The 20,916-nt window shown below is 35.4% G+C and overlaps 1 protein-coding gene across 4 annotated transcripts in view; it reads right to left on the bottom strand.

Annotated features, from left to right (window-relative positions):
• Positions 1 to 20,916, bottom strand: part of FSTL5 (follistatin like 5) — a 703,822-nt gene that overhangs the window by 50,392 nt on the left and 632,514 nt on the right. For all 4 annotated transcript variants that reach the window (XM_066387204.1, XM_066387223.1, XM_066387213.1 and 1 more), the window contains 2 exons: positions 12,373 to 12,522; positions 4,128 to 4,235 (listed from right to left, as the gene is read on the bottom strand). In XM_066387204.1, coding sequence (XP_066243301.1) covers positions 4,128 to 4,235; positions 12,373 to 12,522 — 258 coding nt within the window. The remainder of the gene's footprint in view (positions 1 to 4,127; positions 4,236 to 12,372; positions 12,523 to 20,916) is intronic.

Genomic DNA, 20,916 nt, shown 5'->3' with positions numbered 1-20,916 from the left:
TGCTGAATGAGCCTCTGACCACCTGGAATATGTCCATAGGTAGCATACCTCATTTGCCAGAACTAATCATATGGCTCCTCTTAAAGTCACTATACCTATTCTGTTAATAAATATCAGTGAGAAAGTCAGCACTGGGCTGTAACCATTCATAAAGATCAACAGGTAATAGGGAAGGAAATCTCCAAATTTTCTTCTCATTGGATTGTATAGAAGTGCTTAGCTCTCAAAATGCATATACTTGTATTCTAAATTAATACAACTTAGACTGACCACAGCAATAACAATACTTTCCAAGAGCCTGCTGTGTGTCAATATGTGTTCTAAGTCATTTACAGGTATCACAGAATTTAATAATTAAACAACACTATAATGTGTGCATTGTATCCCAGCCTTCCTAAACTTACTGTTACAAACATTTATGCCACTGAAGGAATATTAACTGATCATCACTTATGTGCTTGGCATAGTTAACTTATAAAAAAAAACCCCACAACAGCACTGCCCTCTTCCCCTCTACCTGGACTTTGTTCCCTGGTGGTTTGGGGCCTTCTCACTGCTCGAATTGAGCAGGAAGTGATGGATTGCCAAGCAAGTTCAGGACTGACCTGACTCAAAGCAAGGACGCACCAATTGATCTGATGCACCTTGATCGATAGACCCTATCTTTCAACAACCCCTGGCTCATTCCTAAAGGCATCCTGCCATTGGTCTCTTTACATGTGTGTGATGCCTTCCACTGACCCAGAGCCACAAGCTCCCAATGTTATCCCCCCCGCTCCTCCCCCAGTCATGGCCTACTTCCTGATCAATTGCAAAATCTAAAGACTTTATTCCAAGTTGTTTCCTGGGAATGTTTTCCTCTCTAAGTGTGTGCATTTGAAAATATATTGCATAGAAATTGTAAAACTGTACTGATTTTAGAATAGCATTTAAAATTTTTTATCAGTCATGATGTGTTTTTTTTCCTAATACTTGATCTGACTAATCACATTACAGTTTTCTGCAGAGGCCCAGGGGTCCCTCAGAGATACACACAAATGCAGTCCTATCCTTAAGGTCCACCCTCTGATTATAGGGGTAACTTGGGGCTTGATTTACTCACAACCTTCTAGTACAAAGCTTGGGATCAGAAAATCTGGGCTTAGGTAGTGAGTCTACCCTTAATGATCCATGTGGGAACTTGGGATAACCATTGTACCTTCTTTTAGTCTTTCAGCCTTCTGCTGCAAAGTGAAGACAGAATTCACTGAGATGATGTTTTTTAAAAAGAAAAAATAAACTATGGTAAATCTTTGAAAATTCATTTGAGAACACTAATTGGAAAAATCACTGTTTTACCTAACTAAAATTACAGTTTTAGGGTTTTTATTAGTTTGTTATAAAAATCACAGAATATAATATGTTTTGCTTTCATAATTGGCAAAGATTTACTTATAATTGAAAGAACACAAATAAGGAATATGGGTGGAACTTTCTGAACCTTGATAAAATGCTTTTACTCCTTCAAGAGTCAGTGGCTACCATTATAAGATATATTGCACTAGGGCAAAATAGTTACCTTCTAGCCTTTACATTCTAGCATCGATCTCTCTCTCCAATCTAACCTTTTAATACTGAGGCACAGAGACGCTTTAGCAAAAGTGAGAGGGCACCCATGTTTTTCACTGGGTAAATTTGCTTTCTCCAAAGGAAAAGTGTTCCCATTTTCAAACGCATCTTAAATCTCATTTTCATTGGGGATGTTTCCTGAGAAATCCATTGGGAGATAATTATCCATGAGTGTTTTGACATTTGTGGAGTCAGGTCATGCTGAGCAAAGGGCACTGGCAAATTTGATTAAAGCACGATGGCATAGTGAAAATGCCTTGGAAGCCAGGGCTGGTGTTTTGCTCCTGAGAGATTTAGAGACTAAGGTCTTCGAGGCAATTACTGCCATTCCAGGCTACTGAACTGTTCCTCCTTTCACAGGCGAGATTTGTGTGTATTCCAGAGTAATAATCTCTATCTCTCAGAGGGGAGGATGGGCTGATGGGCTGATGGGCTAGCAGCCTAAAAAAATGTAGGGAGACATTTTCAGGGTGCTTTTGCCTGTAGTACAACTATGTTGCACAGACAGGGTAACATTCATCTCACCACATCACCCTATGGGGGTCGGGGCAACAGCACCGGCACTAACATGTCCTTCAGGTAAGAAATGGTCTAGTCTCTGACCATGGACCCTGTATCTGTCTGTCATCTATCATTTACATATATATCCATGTGTATATGCACACACAAATCACATCCTTCATGTAAATAAATCTTCTTGTATATACTATTTTAAGAGTATTTCTCTATTCCTAAATTTTACTTTATATATTTGGTATGTCACTCATACCCAGAAAATATTTTTCTAAAATTCACTAAATCTTATAAGCATATATATATATATATTTAATTCAGAGAAAAAGAATCCATTTTTAGATGGCTAGATAATATGAGGAAAGTTACTTATCACCTCTACAAAGCTTTTCTTCCTTTTCTGTATGATATTAAAGATGCTGGCTTAAAGTTTTGTTCATTTTTAAAAATTATACCTGTTTTATTTATCTTGTCAAGATTATATTTAAGTACAAAATACCAAATGATTAGAGGCTATGACTATATTGTGATGGATCACTCTAACAACAAAGACTGTGTTCCTTCCACTAAGAGATCATCTTTATTACGCCATCCTCCTGAATTTACGTAGGTGTTGTAACTTGTTTCCATCAACAGGTTGTGGGGGAATTTACTTATGGAAATCCTGGAGCCCATATTGTAACCGACTTTGCGACTTCCACTGTTTTGAAACCTGGTACCACTATACGGTGAAGATGCCAAATCTACCAGATGAGCAGGCACATGCAAGAGACACAAAGCACTCAACTAAGCACCACACCATGTGACACATGTGGGGCCATTTAAGACCTTCTGGCTCTTGTTATCAAACGATTGCAGCCATGTGAGTGCTCCCTGATTCCGCCTGCAGAAATATCCAGGTTGCCAAGCCATGGAATCTGTGAGAGCTAAATCATCCTTCAATTTGAAGATCTCAAGTTTTGAAGTGGTTTGCTTTGTAACAATTGATAACTGAAATACTATATCATATTATAGATGTTTCAAATGACACATATTTCTAGTGAAATATAAACCATTAATTTCAAAAGTTACTTTGAAATATTTCATTTCAATAGAATCAATCTTTGTAAGGTAAATACTATAATACTAAAAATGCTTTAAAAATATTAAAAGTATTGGTAGTGACGATTGATTAAAAATAACATTGTATTCAACGGAGTTATTGAAAATTAGCTAAAGGTTATGGATTTAGGACTATGTAAGAAGAGACATATACAAGGCAGAACTATAATCTTAAGGTGGATTGAGAAATAGATGAATCACAGTTTCAGGGACAAACATTCCTTCCCATTCTCTCTCTGTTTCCTCTTAAAATTATAATTCCAAAAATCTAAAGACTGTGCCAAAAACTCATTGTTAAAGTGTATACTAAATTTTTAATATATCTGTCAAGTTCTCACGTAAACAACTTTAAGACAGAGGCAAGTTTTCTGCAATTACACTACATATTTCTCAATTAGAAATGAGCCTGGCTCATATAGAAAAATTCTGTCTATTTGGAGAAAAACAGAGATCTTCTTTGAGACCATGTTTACCTCTCCTGGTCTTTATTTCATGTATCCCACCCTACAAAATGAAAGAAAAATGGAAATAAGAAAATTGTTATGAAAATTGCAAGGAGACTTGTTGAAAGGTAAACTCTTATGAAAATTGCAAGGAGAGTTGTTAAAAGGTAAATTTTGACTTTTTTGTTTTGTTTTTGCTTTTTCCAAACAGTGGCTTTATTGTAGAGGTTATTCTTTGAGCATATACATCCAATTTTTGATAACTATGACCTACAGTATTATTCAATCCAAAAAAAAAAAATTACTGAGAATCAACTTTCTTTTACCTTTTTCTGTGCAGATCTGGATGTGATTATAGTCCTCAGATGGAAGAATATCATTGTTTAACGGTGATAAATATTCAATGAGGTAGTTAAAGGTTTAAAGCTCCTTATTTGCTCAGATGTCCTGAGATGGACTTACCTGTAGTGTCGGAGATGTCTTTTCCATTGTCCCCCAGCTTAGCACCCAGACCTGATCGTGTGACTTGTCGTAGTGTAACTTAACTGGAACAGGATCTGTGCTTACTGCCTGTAGTGAACAGGAGGTGGAAAACAAAATGTTTTCAGACTAAACATTAGTTTATAACTTGGCCAGCAATTATAGAAGAATCCAAGAGTTTAGATGTCAGGTTAAAAATTTATATTGCCAATTTCTAATTTTCTAAACTTTTACTTGGTTAACTTGGAAATGTGATACTTTACTAAACATGCTTTTGCAGCCTTCTATAAAGTCTATGTTCATTCGTTGCCTGTGAAATTGTGTGTCATGGAGAAGCTATTTAAAAACTCAAGATATAAGTGATTAAAATGTGAACTTTAATCATTTATTAAATACAAGTGAGAACTAAGTTTATACTTTAGTATTTCCATCCCAAAGCTGGTATGAGACTAGACCATCTATAATGCAAAGATGCAAATGATATGATATATGGCTGTAACTCTAGTAACAGATTACCTAATTTAGTTTCCTTAATGAGAAATCTAAAACCATAGACATGAGAAGAAGCATTTTTTTTTTTTTTTTTTTGGTAGCATACATGCTATGGTAAATGTGTTTTCCTGCTAATATTTATAATATATATTTAGAATTCACTTAAAATAAAACTTCCAAAAAACAAATTGCTTTCAGGCAGTTAGTTCACTCACCTTAGTTTCTGCTATTTATATTACAAGCTAACCCCCTTTTCAAATAATATAAATTTTATAACATAAAATAAACTATATTCAATAAAACAGCCTTTATTCAATATTGAAATCATTTCTTTCCAAAGCTCTGTTGACTACTATCCATGGAGAATTTCCCAAGTGCTGGTTTGTAATATAATCCTTTTCTCAGTGGATTTAGCTAGAGGTAAATTACTGTTGTGGTTGAACATATGGATATCTAACATGTTGGCAATTTGGTCTTGCTAAAGTATTATTTTTCTAAAACCTTGCCCTGCATTGTATCTATATTTTTAGAATGCTGAAGTAATTTTTAGATATCTGAAAATATCTGTTTAAGCATCTTTGCGTCAGTATCCCCATTTCTTTCTTCCTGGATACCAGAGCCAGGATGTTGTTTATGTATACATTAGATGAGCAGCAGTGTTCTCAGGGATGGTGAGCACCAGAGATTTGAGCAACCCCACTTTGCTTTGACAAACAGTTTCCCAGCCTCTCCAGAAGCTGGAAGTGGTTGCATAGCACATTCTAGTTTATATATTATAAAGATTAGCATGATACATGATTTCCAGGAATGATATTGCATTTCCATCAAAAGAGACAAAAACAGGGAGAGCCTTCCTTGCACCGCCCTTTCTCTTTCTTCTGGTTTTCTAGTTGTCCTGTGAGACACTTAAGCCTGAATATCCAAAGCCACTTTGAGGCCATAAAACAGTGAAGTGAAGAAGGAGAAGTCAACACTTTGAGGATTCAGCCAGAGAAAAATAAAAGGAGACTGAATTCTTGATTATAACCTTAAGTTGCTACACAGACTTAGACTAACTATCCTCAGGCTTAATGTTATTTGAAATAATTAATGACTTTATTCCTTAAGGAATAGTTAGTCTGGTATTTTAATTGTGCTCAAATGCATGTCAAATGTTTCATGTAAATTCTTCATGTGCTGATTGGCAATTTCAATGCACATGTAGGAAAAAAGCCATCACTGATTATTACACAACAACAAAGCAATAAGATTTCTTTGATGTTTTTATATTTTCCCCTTAACATGTTACACTTGAGCTATGTATGAGTAAAATGGCCAGCCTATTTTGTATGTGGCTTAAAATAGAATAACCTTCAGATCTTTAAAATATTAAAGATAAATAGTTCGATACAAAAAGAAACACAATAATAAAGACCTCATTGTCATTCAATTGTTCAGACCCACTTATAAAAATAACAAAATCTTTAAATATATTTGAATATTAGGAAACAATTTTAATATAGTCTCCTATCTCTCATAAGGTTCTTATCTTTTCACCAGGCCCTTTCATAAGCATTGTCTAATATGGGCATGTCACAGTTCACAAGTTATAAGAAAATATTTTAAAATAGAATACAGAAACTGAAACTTTGTCTTACCAGTAGTCATCTAGCCAGTGATCTGCAGGTCTGGGATTTGATAGTCTGTGTTCCTTCCCAGTGTGGTAACCTCTTTGCACATAGAAGACCATCCCTCCTAGTTAATAGTTTAATTGCTGACAATAGGTGGCCATGTCACCTTCTTATTTATGTCTCACCTATAAGAAATGTTCTTTTTTTTTTCTCTTTGGAAGATGAAAAGAAACCCATGGGCTCAAATAAAGGCACTATCCTCTGTATAAGCAATACAGTTTAGTGGAGAATCACCATGCTTATGAGTAGGCACTCCAAAGCTGACTTCAAATCTTAGCACTCACTCAAAACAAATAAACAAACAAAAATCACTTATACTTTAGAAAGTTACAAAACTTTCTTGTGGCTTAGTTTCCTCTAAAATACAATGAAGACAGCAATAATAGCAACTTGCAAAAGTTGCTGTGAAGACTAGGTGAGGTAGTAAGGGGCGTGCCTGGTAATAATAAGCACTGTGGAAGTACTACTACTACTACTACTACTAGAAAAATTAATTGAGCCTGACCTGTGGTGGTGCAGTGGATAAAGCATCAACCTGGAAACACTGAGGTTGCCAGTTCAAAACCCTGGGCTTGCCTGGTCAAGGCACATATGGGAGTTGATGCTTTCTGCTCCTCCCCCCTTCTCTCTCTCTCTCTCTCTCTCTCTCTCTCTCTCTCTCTCTCTCTCCCCTCTCTATAATGAATAAATAAAATCTTTAAAAAAATTAATTGACCTAGAGATACCTTCACAACAGTTAGCATCATAGTGTTTCAAAGTTAGAGATGTAATACCCTGACTGAGCAAATGATAAAAGTAAGACCTAGAAGAGAAAGTAAATAAACAGTCTTTGTCCTTGACAAATTTATAGGCTACTGTGTGAAAGAACTAAAATAACTTGCTGCATGTCACAAAATAACAAGAAAAGACAAATGCCATGAAATCTCAGAGGAAAAAGTACAATCCAGGGTGAGGAATAAGAAGAAGTGGTGATGCTATTTAACTGAGACTTAAAGTATGAATATTTTTATAAATAGGAACAGACACTATTTTTTAAAGTTAACTTATGAAAAAATGTTCCAGGAGCTTCAGAAGCAGTTCATGATTAATAGCTTTCAAGTAAAGTAAGATATATGTATTTGAAAGAGAAAAATATCAATCAATTTTCAAAATGACTTCAGAATTTAAAAAAATGTTCAGTGATCTCCAAATATTTTGAACATTTTGTGCTTCAGCATTTCAAAGGTTTGGTACAGAATTCAGTTTATCTTGGTGTTCAGTTATAAAAGCACACCAGAACTGAAAAAATAGGCAGCTCAAAATGGAGAAAAGTACATCTAACTTATTTAATTTGGAAACTGTTTAAGTCTTGGGAAAAATCTGTTTACAAGTTTCAAGTGTGTAGCTCTAACACATTTTACAGAGAGAAAGAACATTTATAAGGTTTTCAGCAACAAAATCATATAACAACGACAAAAATATTTCCAAACAAAATTCTTCACACTAATTTTGCTATAACCCAACTTTCAGCCAAAAAAAAACTCCAGATATTTTTCCTACTTACATCATCCACTTTTGAAAGGGATAAATTAGATGTGTAGGGTTTTAAAAAATGCCTGCTAGCATGCTCTGGAAGTTACTCTAAATGTTCAGAAAATTGAAACCATTAGCTTTTGTAAAGGAGAGAGGCAGCATTTTTGACACTTTTTAAAAGAGGTTTCTTTTCACAATTAAGCCTGTATGTCTCAGTGTTATGAAGGAGTTAAAATGGTTTATGAAACATTTTAGGAAAAGGATTGCAAAGATTCTATTATTCTGAGTGCCCTCATCCTGCCCCACCCCACGTGCTCAGGAAACATGAGTGGGTGGGTCTGCCTTCCAAGCAATAACCTCCTTCCAGCAACACCCCTGCTGCCAGCACCAGGGAGCCTCTAGCGTCTCTAAGCTCATCAGGTGATGTCTAACTTCCAACTTTATACTCCTCGACTTTCTCAACAACACATCTGTCAGATTTATTTATTTATTTGTTTATTTTTGGTAAGCATTAGACAGATCATGGTACTAATCTGTTCAAAACACTATAGTGTCTGCGTATGTCACTCAAAATAAAACCTAAAAGTCTTTATAATAACAGCTAGGCATGACCTGACTTGTCACTCCACAGTTTTTGTTTTTGTTTTTTTTCTTAAATGCCCTCACCCACTATTCTTCCTTTGATTCTCCAATCCAGATGCTCTTATCCTCCTGGCCATTTATCCAAGGAGCTGCACGTACGTACGCCGTGTAGAGGGCTTGTCAAGGAAATGGTCTTTCCAGATAGTTCAACTTCAGCCTCCTCAACACCTGCTGCCCTCAAAAGGCACCTTTGGGGAGCCAGTCTGACCATCCTATTTCATACTGTAAGCAGCCTTCCTTTTGTGTGCTTCCCCTCATCCTTAGCTTTTCCATCACCTATCTTGACCATTTTACTTTTTTCAGTAAAAACGACCACCTTACAGATAATTTAATTTGCATTTCAGTATTCTTATTTTTCATTGTTTGTCTCCATGCAATTGATTCTAGACTACAATAAAGCAAGCTTTTTGCATTTAAGTCAATGATATTTCCTGCGTTCTAAGAACAATATCTTGTAAATAGTAGTACATAGTATATGATTAATGAACCTCTAAATCTAGTTATTTGGGAAAAAGCAAATTGCAAAATTGACAATGCCAGAGCTTACTATTAAGAGCATCATTATTATTTTGTTTAATAAAAACAATTATATTTTACCCCAAGTTTATCTGATCACATCCTTTTTCTAAATATTTTACAAATAAAAATTATTTTCATTTAATGGTCACAACCATCTTTTTGTAGGGGTATGCACTTTTGTTATCCCCTTTGTACAGATAAAAGTAAAGATAATTTCTCCCTATCTGTAAAACTCCCACATTCAAGACACCCTCCTGTCTGTCCACTATGTGTTAGGTCAACACCCAACGTGCCAGAGGAATCCAGGCCCCCAACATCAGTTCATATATTAAAGATGTTTAACTGCAACATGATTTTTTAAGATAAAAGGCACTATGAACGACATCGTAGAATTCCCTTCCCAACACTAGTCATCTTTCACCTGCCTTGTGTTGCATACACTCCACTTTGGAGAATATTGGTGTATTTATTTTTTATTTTTTGGTCTAAAGCCAGCAATGATTTAGCAGGAAAAACAATGTAAGTTAAAAGACAATGTCCCAGAGGGAAACGGCATTCTCTATATGCTCATCTTTCACCTCAAAATTAATCTACCTAGAAAGTTCATTTGTTACTTAGTATACATTTGCATTTGATTACCAACATTATTTTGCTAAAATAATTGTTTTCAAACTTTGCCTTGAGAAGCAAGTGGGAATAAGAATTATTTGTAGCAGATGATTTGAATGCTCACCAAAATAAAACAAAAAAGATCAGCTTTGACCTATTAGATAATTCTATAAGACTGTTTAAATCAAAGGTTCTGATACTATAATTTGGAAATTTCTCTTCCATATCATAAACGCTACACTGTACACAGAGCATACTATGCCTGGCCTGGTGACATTCAGATAATTAAGCCACAATCTTTTATCCAAAAATTTATTAATTTATTAATCATTTTCATAAATATCTTTCAAATAACTCAATAGTTTATTATTATAATTCATGAATAGTAATGATCTAAATATTTACATCCTAGATTCTGTGTTCCTTAATCATCCATGTGAGAGTACCTTTTTCAGAGTGTTATCACAATGAATTAATTTCTTATCCTATTGCTTTGTAAAAATGTTTAAAATATGCTTTATAATGTAATAATAAAGTTTTTTATTCATTGCAACTTTATAAATATATTGCTAGAAATATTTTTCTTTAATATGTTACAACATTGTTAAAGGCTACAATTTACTTACACTGTCTGGGTTTCTCTTTGTTGATTTGATCTGTAAACCTTAAATGCTTCAAAATCCCAACATAACTGCAGGCACACAAATTCATCAATATTTCTTGAGGGGATGCAACCATTACAAAAAATCTAAAATGCCTGCTCCGCTGGTCACGGACCCATTGTGTCAGCTCCTAAAAGGTGGCTTATATTGTAAGGGTGAAATACTGGGAGTAGCAGCAGATACACAGACTGGGGGTTTAATCTTGACAGAAAGGAACAGTGTGGCACAGCTTGTTTATCAGGCCGACAAGGAGAGTACCAGCTGGCTAATTAAGTGAACCTAATTTAAACTAATGATGTAGATTCTCAAGATAACATGCTAATGGCTGGAGGAGACTGCTGATGACACTTAAGAATACTCCTGAGGTGTCACAATAAGCCTCTTCTGCATCCAAGCAGAACCTGATTTTGCTCCACAGAAGACAAAATGAGGTCAGTTGCTTACTAGTTAATCGTCTATAGAGCAAAACATCACCTGTATGACATTCTTACAACAATTTTAATAATGAGAAAAGCAATAGCCATTTGATGCTGAAAGCAACACCCAGGCTAGAGATTCCATTTAAAAACTGTAACCTTTTACTTTAAAAGCTGCAGATTGAAATGACATTGTATGTCTAGCTAGATTGGAATACCGGGTCCCTCCTCTCTCCCCTTCTCTATGGACACAGGCTTGCAATAGGAAACAGGTGGCCCTGGCTGGATAGCTCAGTTGGTTAGCACGTTGTTACACATGCTGAGGTTGTGGGTTCAAGCCTCAGACAGGGAACACACAAGAGATAACAATTGACAGCACGAATAAGTAGAACAACAAATTCAAAAGTTGATGCTTCTCACTCTCTCTATTCCCCCATCCTCTCTCTCTAAAAATCATGGAAATAAAAAAGAGGAAATGGCCTACAAAAGAAACAGCAGAGATAAAGAAGAATCAGTTCTAGCCAGTTGGAACACACACCAGGAGCAAAGCTGACCTATAGCTAATTATAATGTTATTATAATATTATTAGCATTGCAGATGGACCAGTACCCATCATGCACTGATGCCATGACACTTCCAGAAAGGACCAGATAAGAACAAAAGCTCACTCTCCTTTTGGGAGGCAGTACCTCAACTCTGCCCAGATCCATTCTTTCATCAATTTCTCTCCACTAGCCCAAAATATAAGCCTATCACCCAAAACCTATGGGGGGCTGTGACTCACTTCTGGAGTCTTCCCACCCTCTCTTAACTGTTGTACTTTCACTTTAATAAAACTCTACTGAATCTGTCTTATTCTTGAATTCTTTCTTGTTGCAGGGACAAGAACCTAGACTCTGCCACTGGGTGAAGCTCTTTCTTGGTCTCCGCATGTGCCTCCAACATCACATTTGTTACTTCTATTTATCCATACCTCATAAAGCTATTTTAAATTTGTTTCCTTGGAACTGAAAAGCCATAGTTCTTAATAGTCAAGAGCCCAGATATTGGAACCAGACTGCCTAGATGCAAATCCTGCACTGCCCTTCCTTGGTTGTTGTAAAGCTGAGTTCGAGTAGATTTCCCAAGTTGAAAAGTTTTGGAAAAGAGCAGGAAATGAGCACTTGGTGGCTCAAACCAAAATGGTTTTTGATAACTGTGTCCATAGCACTATTTGTAAGAGATAATTGTCTCAGTCTTTGACCTACATGCATATTAGTACTCGTTTTATTTCTATAGTAATACTACTAAATTACTATTATCTAGTAAAGCCTTTAATTATCTCAGCCTTTGTTAAGAATCAAGTGAGAAAGACATAATACTGTTTCTGGGATGAAAAGTAGTGATACCTTAATTGGCCTCTGACTGGGACTATCTTTGCTCTGTGCAGAATAAACAACTGTAATAATGATTTTTCTGAAATTGGTCATGTTTAGCATGATGATGAGTTCACAGAATCAAATATTTGAAAACAAATGATATTTAAATTCTTTAGTTCACTAGGCTCAAGGAGCAGAATGAGAGGACTGTTTGCAGATAATGCATATGTTTTTCAAGTAATGAAACAAGTTATGAAAAAAATCAAATGGTAAAGCACAAGTTATTGGGTACAGACTATTAAAGTAAATATTTTTAGTTACTTTCAAAAGTAGGAAACATTCATACCTGGACAACTTTTTGGGACTGCACATCCACAATGAGGACTCTGTCCAAAGTTGGCTGTGCAACATAGATGAACTTGTCTTTGACATTAACAGCTGAGGCCCACACACATTTCTGAACTTCATCTCTTTCAGATTTGGGGCAGACTTCATCCTATAATTTAAAAAATAGAAAAATGAAATGAGTATCTTAAGTTATGAAGTGGGCATGGCCATATTCTGAATAAAATTAATTGATGTCATAATACTTTCAGCATCAAAAGTTAAATATAATAATTGATAAATATAAATATAGAATGAGGTAAATCAGTCAAAACAGTGCAACGACATACTTAAGCTTGTTAAACATTTATAGAAATGAATGGGACTATTAGGTAGTGATGCAGAATGGTTACTTAATTTCAATTTGGCATGAAGGCCAAAATTTACAAGAATTCTTTAGTCTGCCCAAGCTTTTTTATTCCACTCCTTTACCCTATAACTTGCCTTCTGGTTGAATATTGCACAGCATGGCCTGGATGACCATAAATGAGACAAAATATACCTTCTAGTTCTTAATTTCCTGCTCTTTGTCAATAAGTGAAAGTGGAAGGTATATATAAACCTTTGTGATTTGCACTGACAGGTACATTGTAAGCAAAGCAGACGTCATTTAGCTCACTACTTTTGTTTCAGATTTTCCTTTTATTCACTGGTCTATTGGTTTCATAATTCTCTCAGTGTACTTGTACTTAGAAAAACCTCTAAGAAGAGATTTGTTGAACTGTATATAAAATATATGTGTAATGATAAATATGTATATACTGATGATATAACAATAAACACAGGTTTACGTATTTCATTTGTTTAATGATATAGGTCGGATTATTGATTAATGAGATCAAATTTATTGATTTGTACGCACCCATTAGTAACTCTTAAGCTAAATTAGAATACTCTTCTCTGATTCAAATAAGAAACCTCATTTTTGACAAGATTTCATTCACCATTTGTATTTAATAATCACAAAACAAAATCAGCAATTTTCATTATCAACACCACTAAGCATTGCTTTTAATTTGAAGATAATACTGACAGCAATAAAGCACATTTAGAATTTAATTATTAAATAAACACCTCAACAATGTAACCCTTCTCAGGCAGCACAAACATAACAGGTTGTATTCCTGTTGGCATAAAACTTGAAAGATAATATAAAAACCCAAGAACTCTAGAATGAGAAGCTTAGTATGTGTTCTACTGTATTTGTTCTCCAAAATTCAGATCTGCTTCAGAGAGAACCTGGAGAGTCTTCTAATTTTTAAGATCCAGTCCAGTAAATACCAAATTCATCCAGAACTGCAGGAATATATAGCAGTAAATTCCTTTAAACAATATTGATTGTTCCAGGCTTCTAGGATGTAAGCTTTCTCTCTCTCTCTCTCTCTCTCTCTCACACACACACACACACACACACACACACACACACACGCACACGCACATACAAAGTCACAAAAGGAAACGTCTAATGTATGCTTCTGGTAGGTTTGCAGGTATGAAATTACCTCCATTTCATGAAATGTACCATAGTCATTCTAAGTGACTACCTGTGGGGACATCCCGAGTAGGATCCATGGCAGGCAGCACAAATCAGAAGGCAGAAATCTGTCCTCAGCATGTGCCCAGAAATGGACAGTACAGCACTTTTATCCATCAACTCACTGACATGTTGTGTTCCATGGCTAACATTTTTCCTCAGAAGCATATTAAATATCTTTGACAAGAACCTATTTTGTGAGAATCAAACACTATTAAAATACGTACTTGGGAGGACTGAAGAGGTGAGAAAAAAGTGGGACCTACAGTTGATGAAAGGCTCAGAATGTGGGGAAATTGTTTACAAAGTCTTTGCTGTTGTGTAAAAGCTACCAATGAAACCTGCCAATATCACAAAAAGTGTGACTGACCTGACACATAACTGTCAGCCAAACAACTGCTGAACCAGGAGCAATTTCCACCCCTTTGTTTGCTATAAAGCTATTCAACAGTAAAATAAATGGATCTGCAGGGAATTATTAGCTATTTGTATGCTGTCCCCATAGGATGTCCCTGACTAGACTCACAATCATTTTCACAAAGCCATTAAAAGTTTTCTGACAGTCAGCCTGAATTTTCTTTGCTTTACTTCATGCCATTGTTTCTGATTATAGTCTATTAGAACTCGTTTTACAATAACACTCTTATTTTTTTAGATTGCATAGTTTAATATTTATTTCTGTGGATAAAAATTGTAGAGGAGTGTTTTCTGCATGCATTACACATTTAATGGAATAAAAGAGAAGCTAAAAATATAAGAGATGCAAAATAAGATTAAGATAATACATACAGATGAGGGAAATTGTCAGGAATTATGTCAGAGAGTAACATTAAATTACTTTTTATATAAATGTATACTACCTCAGAAATGAAGACTACACTAGAAACAATTAATAGCAGGCTGGATAAAGCAGAAGATTGAATCAGTGATTTAGAAGATAAGATAAATGAAAACACGGAAACAGAGCAGAAAAAAAGAAGAGAATGAAAAAAACCTGAGGAAAATCTAAGAGAGCTCTGTTACAACCTAAAGAGAAACAACATCTGCATCATAGGGGTTCCTGAAGAAGAAGAGAAAGAACAAGGCATAGAGACTTTGTTCAATGAAATCATAGCTGAAAAGTTCCCTAAATTGATGCACAAAAAGTGACACAAGTTCAAGAAGCACAGAGAACTCCATTAGAGAGAAACCCAAAGAAATCTACACCACGACACATCATAAATAAAATACCAAAGCTAAGAGATAAAGAGAAAATATTAAAAGCTGCTAGAGAAAAAAAGTTTTTATCACCTACAAAGGAGCCCTCAGAAGGATGAAATCCAACTTCTCAACAGAAACACTCAAGGCCAAAAGAGAATGGCAAGAAATATTCAAAGTAATGCAAAACAAGAGCCTACAGCCAAGACATCTTTATCCAGCAAGGTTATCATTTAAAATTGAAGGAGAAATAAAGAGCTTCCAGGCAAAAAAAAAACTCCAAGGAATTCATTACAACCAAACCAATGCTGCAAGAAATGTTAAGGGGCCTGTTGTAAACAGAACAAAAAGGGAAAAAATATATAGTAAAAGAGGAATAAAGCTTTAAAGAATAAAATGGCAATAAACAACTACATATCAATAATAACCTTAAATGTAAATAAATTAAATGATCCAATCAAAAGACATAAAGTAGCTGCATTATATGAAAACAGGACCCACACATATGCTTTCTACAAGAGACATACCTTAAAACAAAAGATGCACATAGATGTAAGGTAAAAGGATGGAAAAAAATATTTCATGCAAATGGTAATGAAAAAAAAAGCTGGGGTAGCAATACTTATATCAGGCAAAATGGACTTTAAAACAAAGGCTATAGTAAGAGATAAAGAAGGTCACTACATAATGATAAAGGTAGAAATCCAACATGAAAATATAACCATTATAAATATCTATGCACCTAATATAGGAGCACCTAATTTTATAAAGCAGAATTTGATGGATATAAAGGGTGAGATCAACAGCAATACTATAATAGTAGAGGATTTCAATACCCCACTAACATCACTAGATAGATCCTCAAGAAAGAAAATTAACAAAGAAACAGCAGACTTAAGGGACACAACTGGATTTAATAGATATCTTCAGAACCTTTCACCCTAAAGCAGCAGAATATACATTCTTTTCAAGTGCTCATGGTATATTCTCTAGGATAGACCACATGTTAGGGCACAAAAGTGATCTCAACAAATTTAAGAAGACTGAAATCATATCAAGCACTTTCTCCGATCACAATGGCATGAAACTATAAATCAACCACAACAGAAAAATTGAAAAATTCTCAAACATATGAAAACAATATAGCATGTTATTAAATAACAAATGGATTAACAATGAGATCAAAGAAGAAATAAAAAATTCCTAGAAACAAATGATAATGAGTGTACAACAACTCAAAATTTATGGGACACACCCTCAGAGGACGAGTAGATTTAAAAGCTGTGGTATATATATACTATGGAATACTACTCAGCCATAAGAAATGATGACATCTGATCATTTACAATAACATGGATGGACCTTGATAACATTATACGGAGTGAAATAAGTAAATCAGAAAAAAACTAAGAACTATATGAATCCATACATAGATGGGACATAAAAATGAGACTCAGAGACATGAATAAGAATGTGATGGCAATGGGAGTGGGGGGGTGGGGGGAGGGGGGATGTGGCGAGGAAGGAGAGAGGGGTGGGGGAGGGGAGGGGCACAAAGAAAAGGTGACAGAAGACAATTTGACTTTGGGGAAGGGGTATACAGCACAATCAAATTTCAAAATAATCTGGAGATGTTTTCTCTCAACATATGTACCCTGATTTATCATGGTCACTGCATTAAATTTAATAATAATAATAAAAAAGAAAAAAAATTTATGGGACACAGCAAAAGCAGTCCTGAGAAGAAAGTTCATAACACTACAGGCATACTTTGAGAAGTTAGAAAAAGCTCCAATAAACAACTTAGCCATGCATCTAAAAGAACTAGAAAAAGAACAACAAGTGAAACCCAGAGGTAATGGAAGGAAGGAAATAATAAAGATCAGAGTGGAAATAAATGACAAAGAGGCTAAAGAAACAATACAGAGAATCAATGAAACTAGGAGCTCGATCTTTGAAAAGGTAAACAAGATTGATGAACCTTTAACCAGACTCATCAAGAAAAAAAGAGAGGACTCAAATAAATAAAATTAGAAATGAGAGTGCAGAAATAACAACTGACACAACAGAAATACAAAATATTGTAAGAAAATACTATGAAGAACTGTATGCCAAAAAATTTGAAAACCTAAGTGAAATGGACAAATTCCTTGAAACATATAATCTTTCAAAAATCAATCTGGAAGAATCACAAAACCTAAACAGATTGATTACAACAAATGAGACCAAAACAGTTATCAAAAAACTCCCAACAAACAAAAGCCCTGGGCTGGATCGCTTCACGGGGAATTTTACCAAATATTCAAAGAAGAATTAATGCCTATCCTTCTCAAGCTATTTCAAAAAACTCAAGAGTAAGGAAGACTTCCAAGCTCCTTTTATGAGGTGAGCATAATTCTGATTCGAAAACCAGTCAAAGACAACACAAAGAAAGAAAATTATAGGCCGATATCCCTGATAAACTTAGATGCTAAAATCCTCAACAAAATATTAGCAAACCGATCCAGCAACACATTAAAAAAATCACACATCATGATCAAGTGTGATTCATTCTGGGGAAGCAAGGATGGTACAATATTCATAAATCAATTAATGTGATTCACCACATAAACAAAAGAAAGGAGAAAAACCACATGATAATTTCAATAGATGTAGAAAAAGCATTTGATAAAATCCAGCATCCACTTATGATCAAAACTCTCAGCAAAGTAGGAATACAGGGAATATACCTCAACATGATAAAAGCCATCTATGAGAAACCCACTGCCAACATCATAATTAATGGGCAAAAATTAAAAGCTATCTCCTTAAGATCAGGAACAAGGCAGGGTTGCCCCCTTTCACCACTCTTATTCAACATAGTCCTGGAAGTCCTAGCCACAGCAATCAGACAAGAAGAAGAAATAAAAGGCATCCAAATTGGAAAAGAAGAAGTATAACTATCATTATTTACAGATAATATAATAATCTATATAGAAAACCCTAAAGTCTCAGTCAAAAAACTACTCGATCTGATAAATGAATTTAGCAAAGTGGCAGGGTATAAAATTAATACACAGAAATCAGAAGCATTTTAATACAATTACAATGAACTGTCACAAAGAGAAATTAAGGAAACAATCCCCTTCACTATTGCAACAAAAAAAATAAAGTACCTAGGAGTAAATTTAACCAAGGAGGTTAAATATTTGTACTTGGAAAATTATAAAGCATTAATAAAAGAAAAAAAAGATACAAACAAGTGGAAGCATATACTGTGTTCGTGGTTAGGAAGAATAAACATCATTAAAATGTCTATATTACCCAAAGCAATCTATAAATCCAATGCAATACCAATTAAAATACCAAGGACATACTTCAAAGATATAGAACACATATTCCAAAAATTTATATAGAACCAAAAAAGAACACAAATAGCTTCAGCAATCTTGAAAAAGAAGAATAAAGTGGGATGTATCACACTTCTTGATATCAAGTTATACTGCAAAGCCATTGTACTCAAAACAGCTTGGTACTGGCATTAATAACAGGCATATAGATCAATGGAACAAAACAGAGAACCCAGAAATAAATCGACACCTTTATGGACAATTTACATTTGACAAAGGAGGTAAGAGTATACAATGGAGTAAAAACAGTCTCTTTAACAAATGGTGTTCGGAAAACTGGACAACTACCTGGAAAAAAATAAAACTAGACCACCAACTTACACCATGCACAAAAAATATACTGAAAATGGATAAAAGACTTTAATGTAAGTCGTGAAACCATAAGCATCTTAGCAGAAAATATAGGCAATAAGCTCACCTACATCTCTCGCAGCAATATATTTGCTGATTTATCACCATGGAAGTGAAATAAGACAGGGTAAACAAATGGGACTATATTAAACAAAAAAGTTTTTGTTCAGCTAAAGACAATAAGAACAGAATAAGAAGACAAACCACATAATGGGAGAACATATTCAACAATAAGTCTGATAAAGGGTCAATAACCAAAATTTATAAAGAACTTGTAAATCTCAACACCAGGAAGACAAACAATCCAATAAAAAAAAATGTGTAAAAGAAATGAATAGATACTTCTCCAAAGAGGACATACAGATGGCCAATAGGCATATGAAAAAAATGTTCAATATCACTAATCATTAGAGAAATGCAAATTAAAACCACAATGAGATACCACCTCATACCAGTCAGAATGGTGCTCATTAACAAAACAACACATGATAGGTACTGGTGAGGATGTGGAGAAAAGGGAACCCTCCTGCACTGCTGGTGGGAGGGCAATCTGGTGCAGCCACTGTGGAAAACAGTATGGAGATTCCTCAAAAAATTATAAATTGATCTGCCTTTTGACCCAGCCATCCCAGTTTTAGGAAAATATCCCAAGAACACCATATCACTGACTAAAAAAAGAAATGCACCCCCATGTTTATTGCAGGATTGTACACAATAGTGAAGAAGTGGAAACATCCCAAGTGTCCATCAGTTGACGAATGGATTAAAAAGCAGTGGTGCATATATACAATGGAATACTATGGGACCATGAAAAAAAAGGAAATAGTACCTTTTGCAACAACATGGATGGACCTGGAAACTATTATGTTAAGTGAAATAAGCCAGGCAGAGAAAGAAAAATATCATATGACCTCACTCATTTGAGGAATCCAATGAACAATGAGAACTGAGGAACCGAACTGAGACAGAGGAGGGATCGAAGGGACCAGAGGAAAAGAGGACAGAGGGAAGGGGGATGATAGGATGGGATAAACCTGAAGGGAAGGGGGGAGAGCGCTATTGGGAGGGGAACAAGGGAGATGTTGAAAGGAATAAAGGGGAGGACAGATGCATTCGGGGCAACCCCATACTTTATGTAAACACTTTAAATAAATAAAAAGAAAAATAAGAGACTAAAACACACCCCAGTCTTTCTGATAAGGAGGCCAGAGCAGGGATAAGGGGCAGGTTAAATAGGTGAAGGGAGGCAAAAGTTACAAAATTCCAAGTATAAAAAAAATTAGTTATGGAGATGTAATGAATAGCATGATGACTTTAAGTAATAATATTGTATTGCATATTTTAAATTTGCTAAGAATGTAAATCTTCGAAGTCCTCACAAGGAAAATAACTTGTGACTATGTATAGTAACAGATGGCAACTAGACTTACTTGTGGTGATGATTTTGCTGTGCATGCAAATGTCAAATCATTATGTTGTAAACCTAAAACTAATATAATGATACATATTAATTTTACCTCAAGTAAAAAATAATAAATCCATAAATAAAATAAATTTTATTTATTTATTTATTTATTTTTCTGAAGCTGGAAACGGGGAGAGACAGTCAGACAGACTTCCGCATGCGCCCAACTGGGATCCACCCGGCACGCCCACCAGGGGCGATGCTCTGCCCCTCCGGGGCATCGCTCTGCCGCGACCAGAGCCACTCTAGCGCCTGGGGCAGAGGCCAAGGAGCCATCCCCAGCGCCCCGGCCATCTTTGCTCCAATGGAGCCTCGGCTGCGGAAGGGGAAGAGAGAGACAGAGAGGAAGGAGAGGGGAAGGGTGGAGAAGCAGATGGGCGCTTTTCCTGTGTGTCCTGGCCGGGAATCGAACCCGGACTTCCACACGCCAGGCCGATGCTCTACCACTGAGCCAACCGGCCAGGGCCATAAAATAAATTTTAAAAGGGAGTTAGGACAGCTCAGATGTACATTTCTCTATTTGACTAGAAAGACTGTATATCATTACTGGGAAAGCAGTAATCATTTTAC

The sequence above is a fragment of the Saccopteryx leptura genome, chromosome 1, assembly GCF_036850995.1.
Source record: "Saccopteryx leptura isolate mSacLep1 chromosome 1, mSacLep1_pri_phased_curated, whole genome shotgun sequence".
Lineage (NCBI taxonomy): Eukaryota > Metazoa > Chordata > Mammalia > Chiroptera > Emballonuridae > Saccopteryx > Saccopteryx leptura.
Note: the sequence above shows the minus strand (reverse complement) of the source record. Positions and strands in the feature narration are given on the sequence as shown.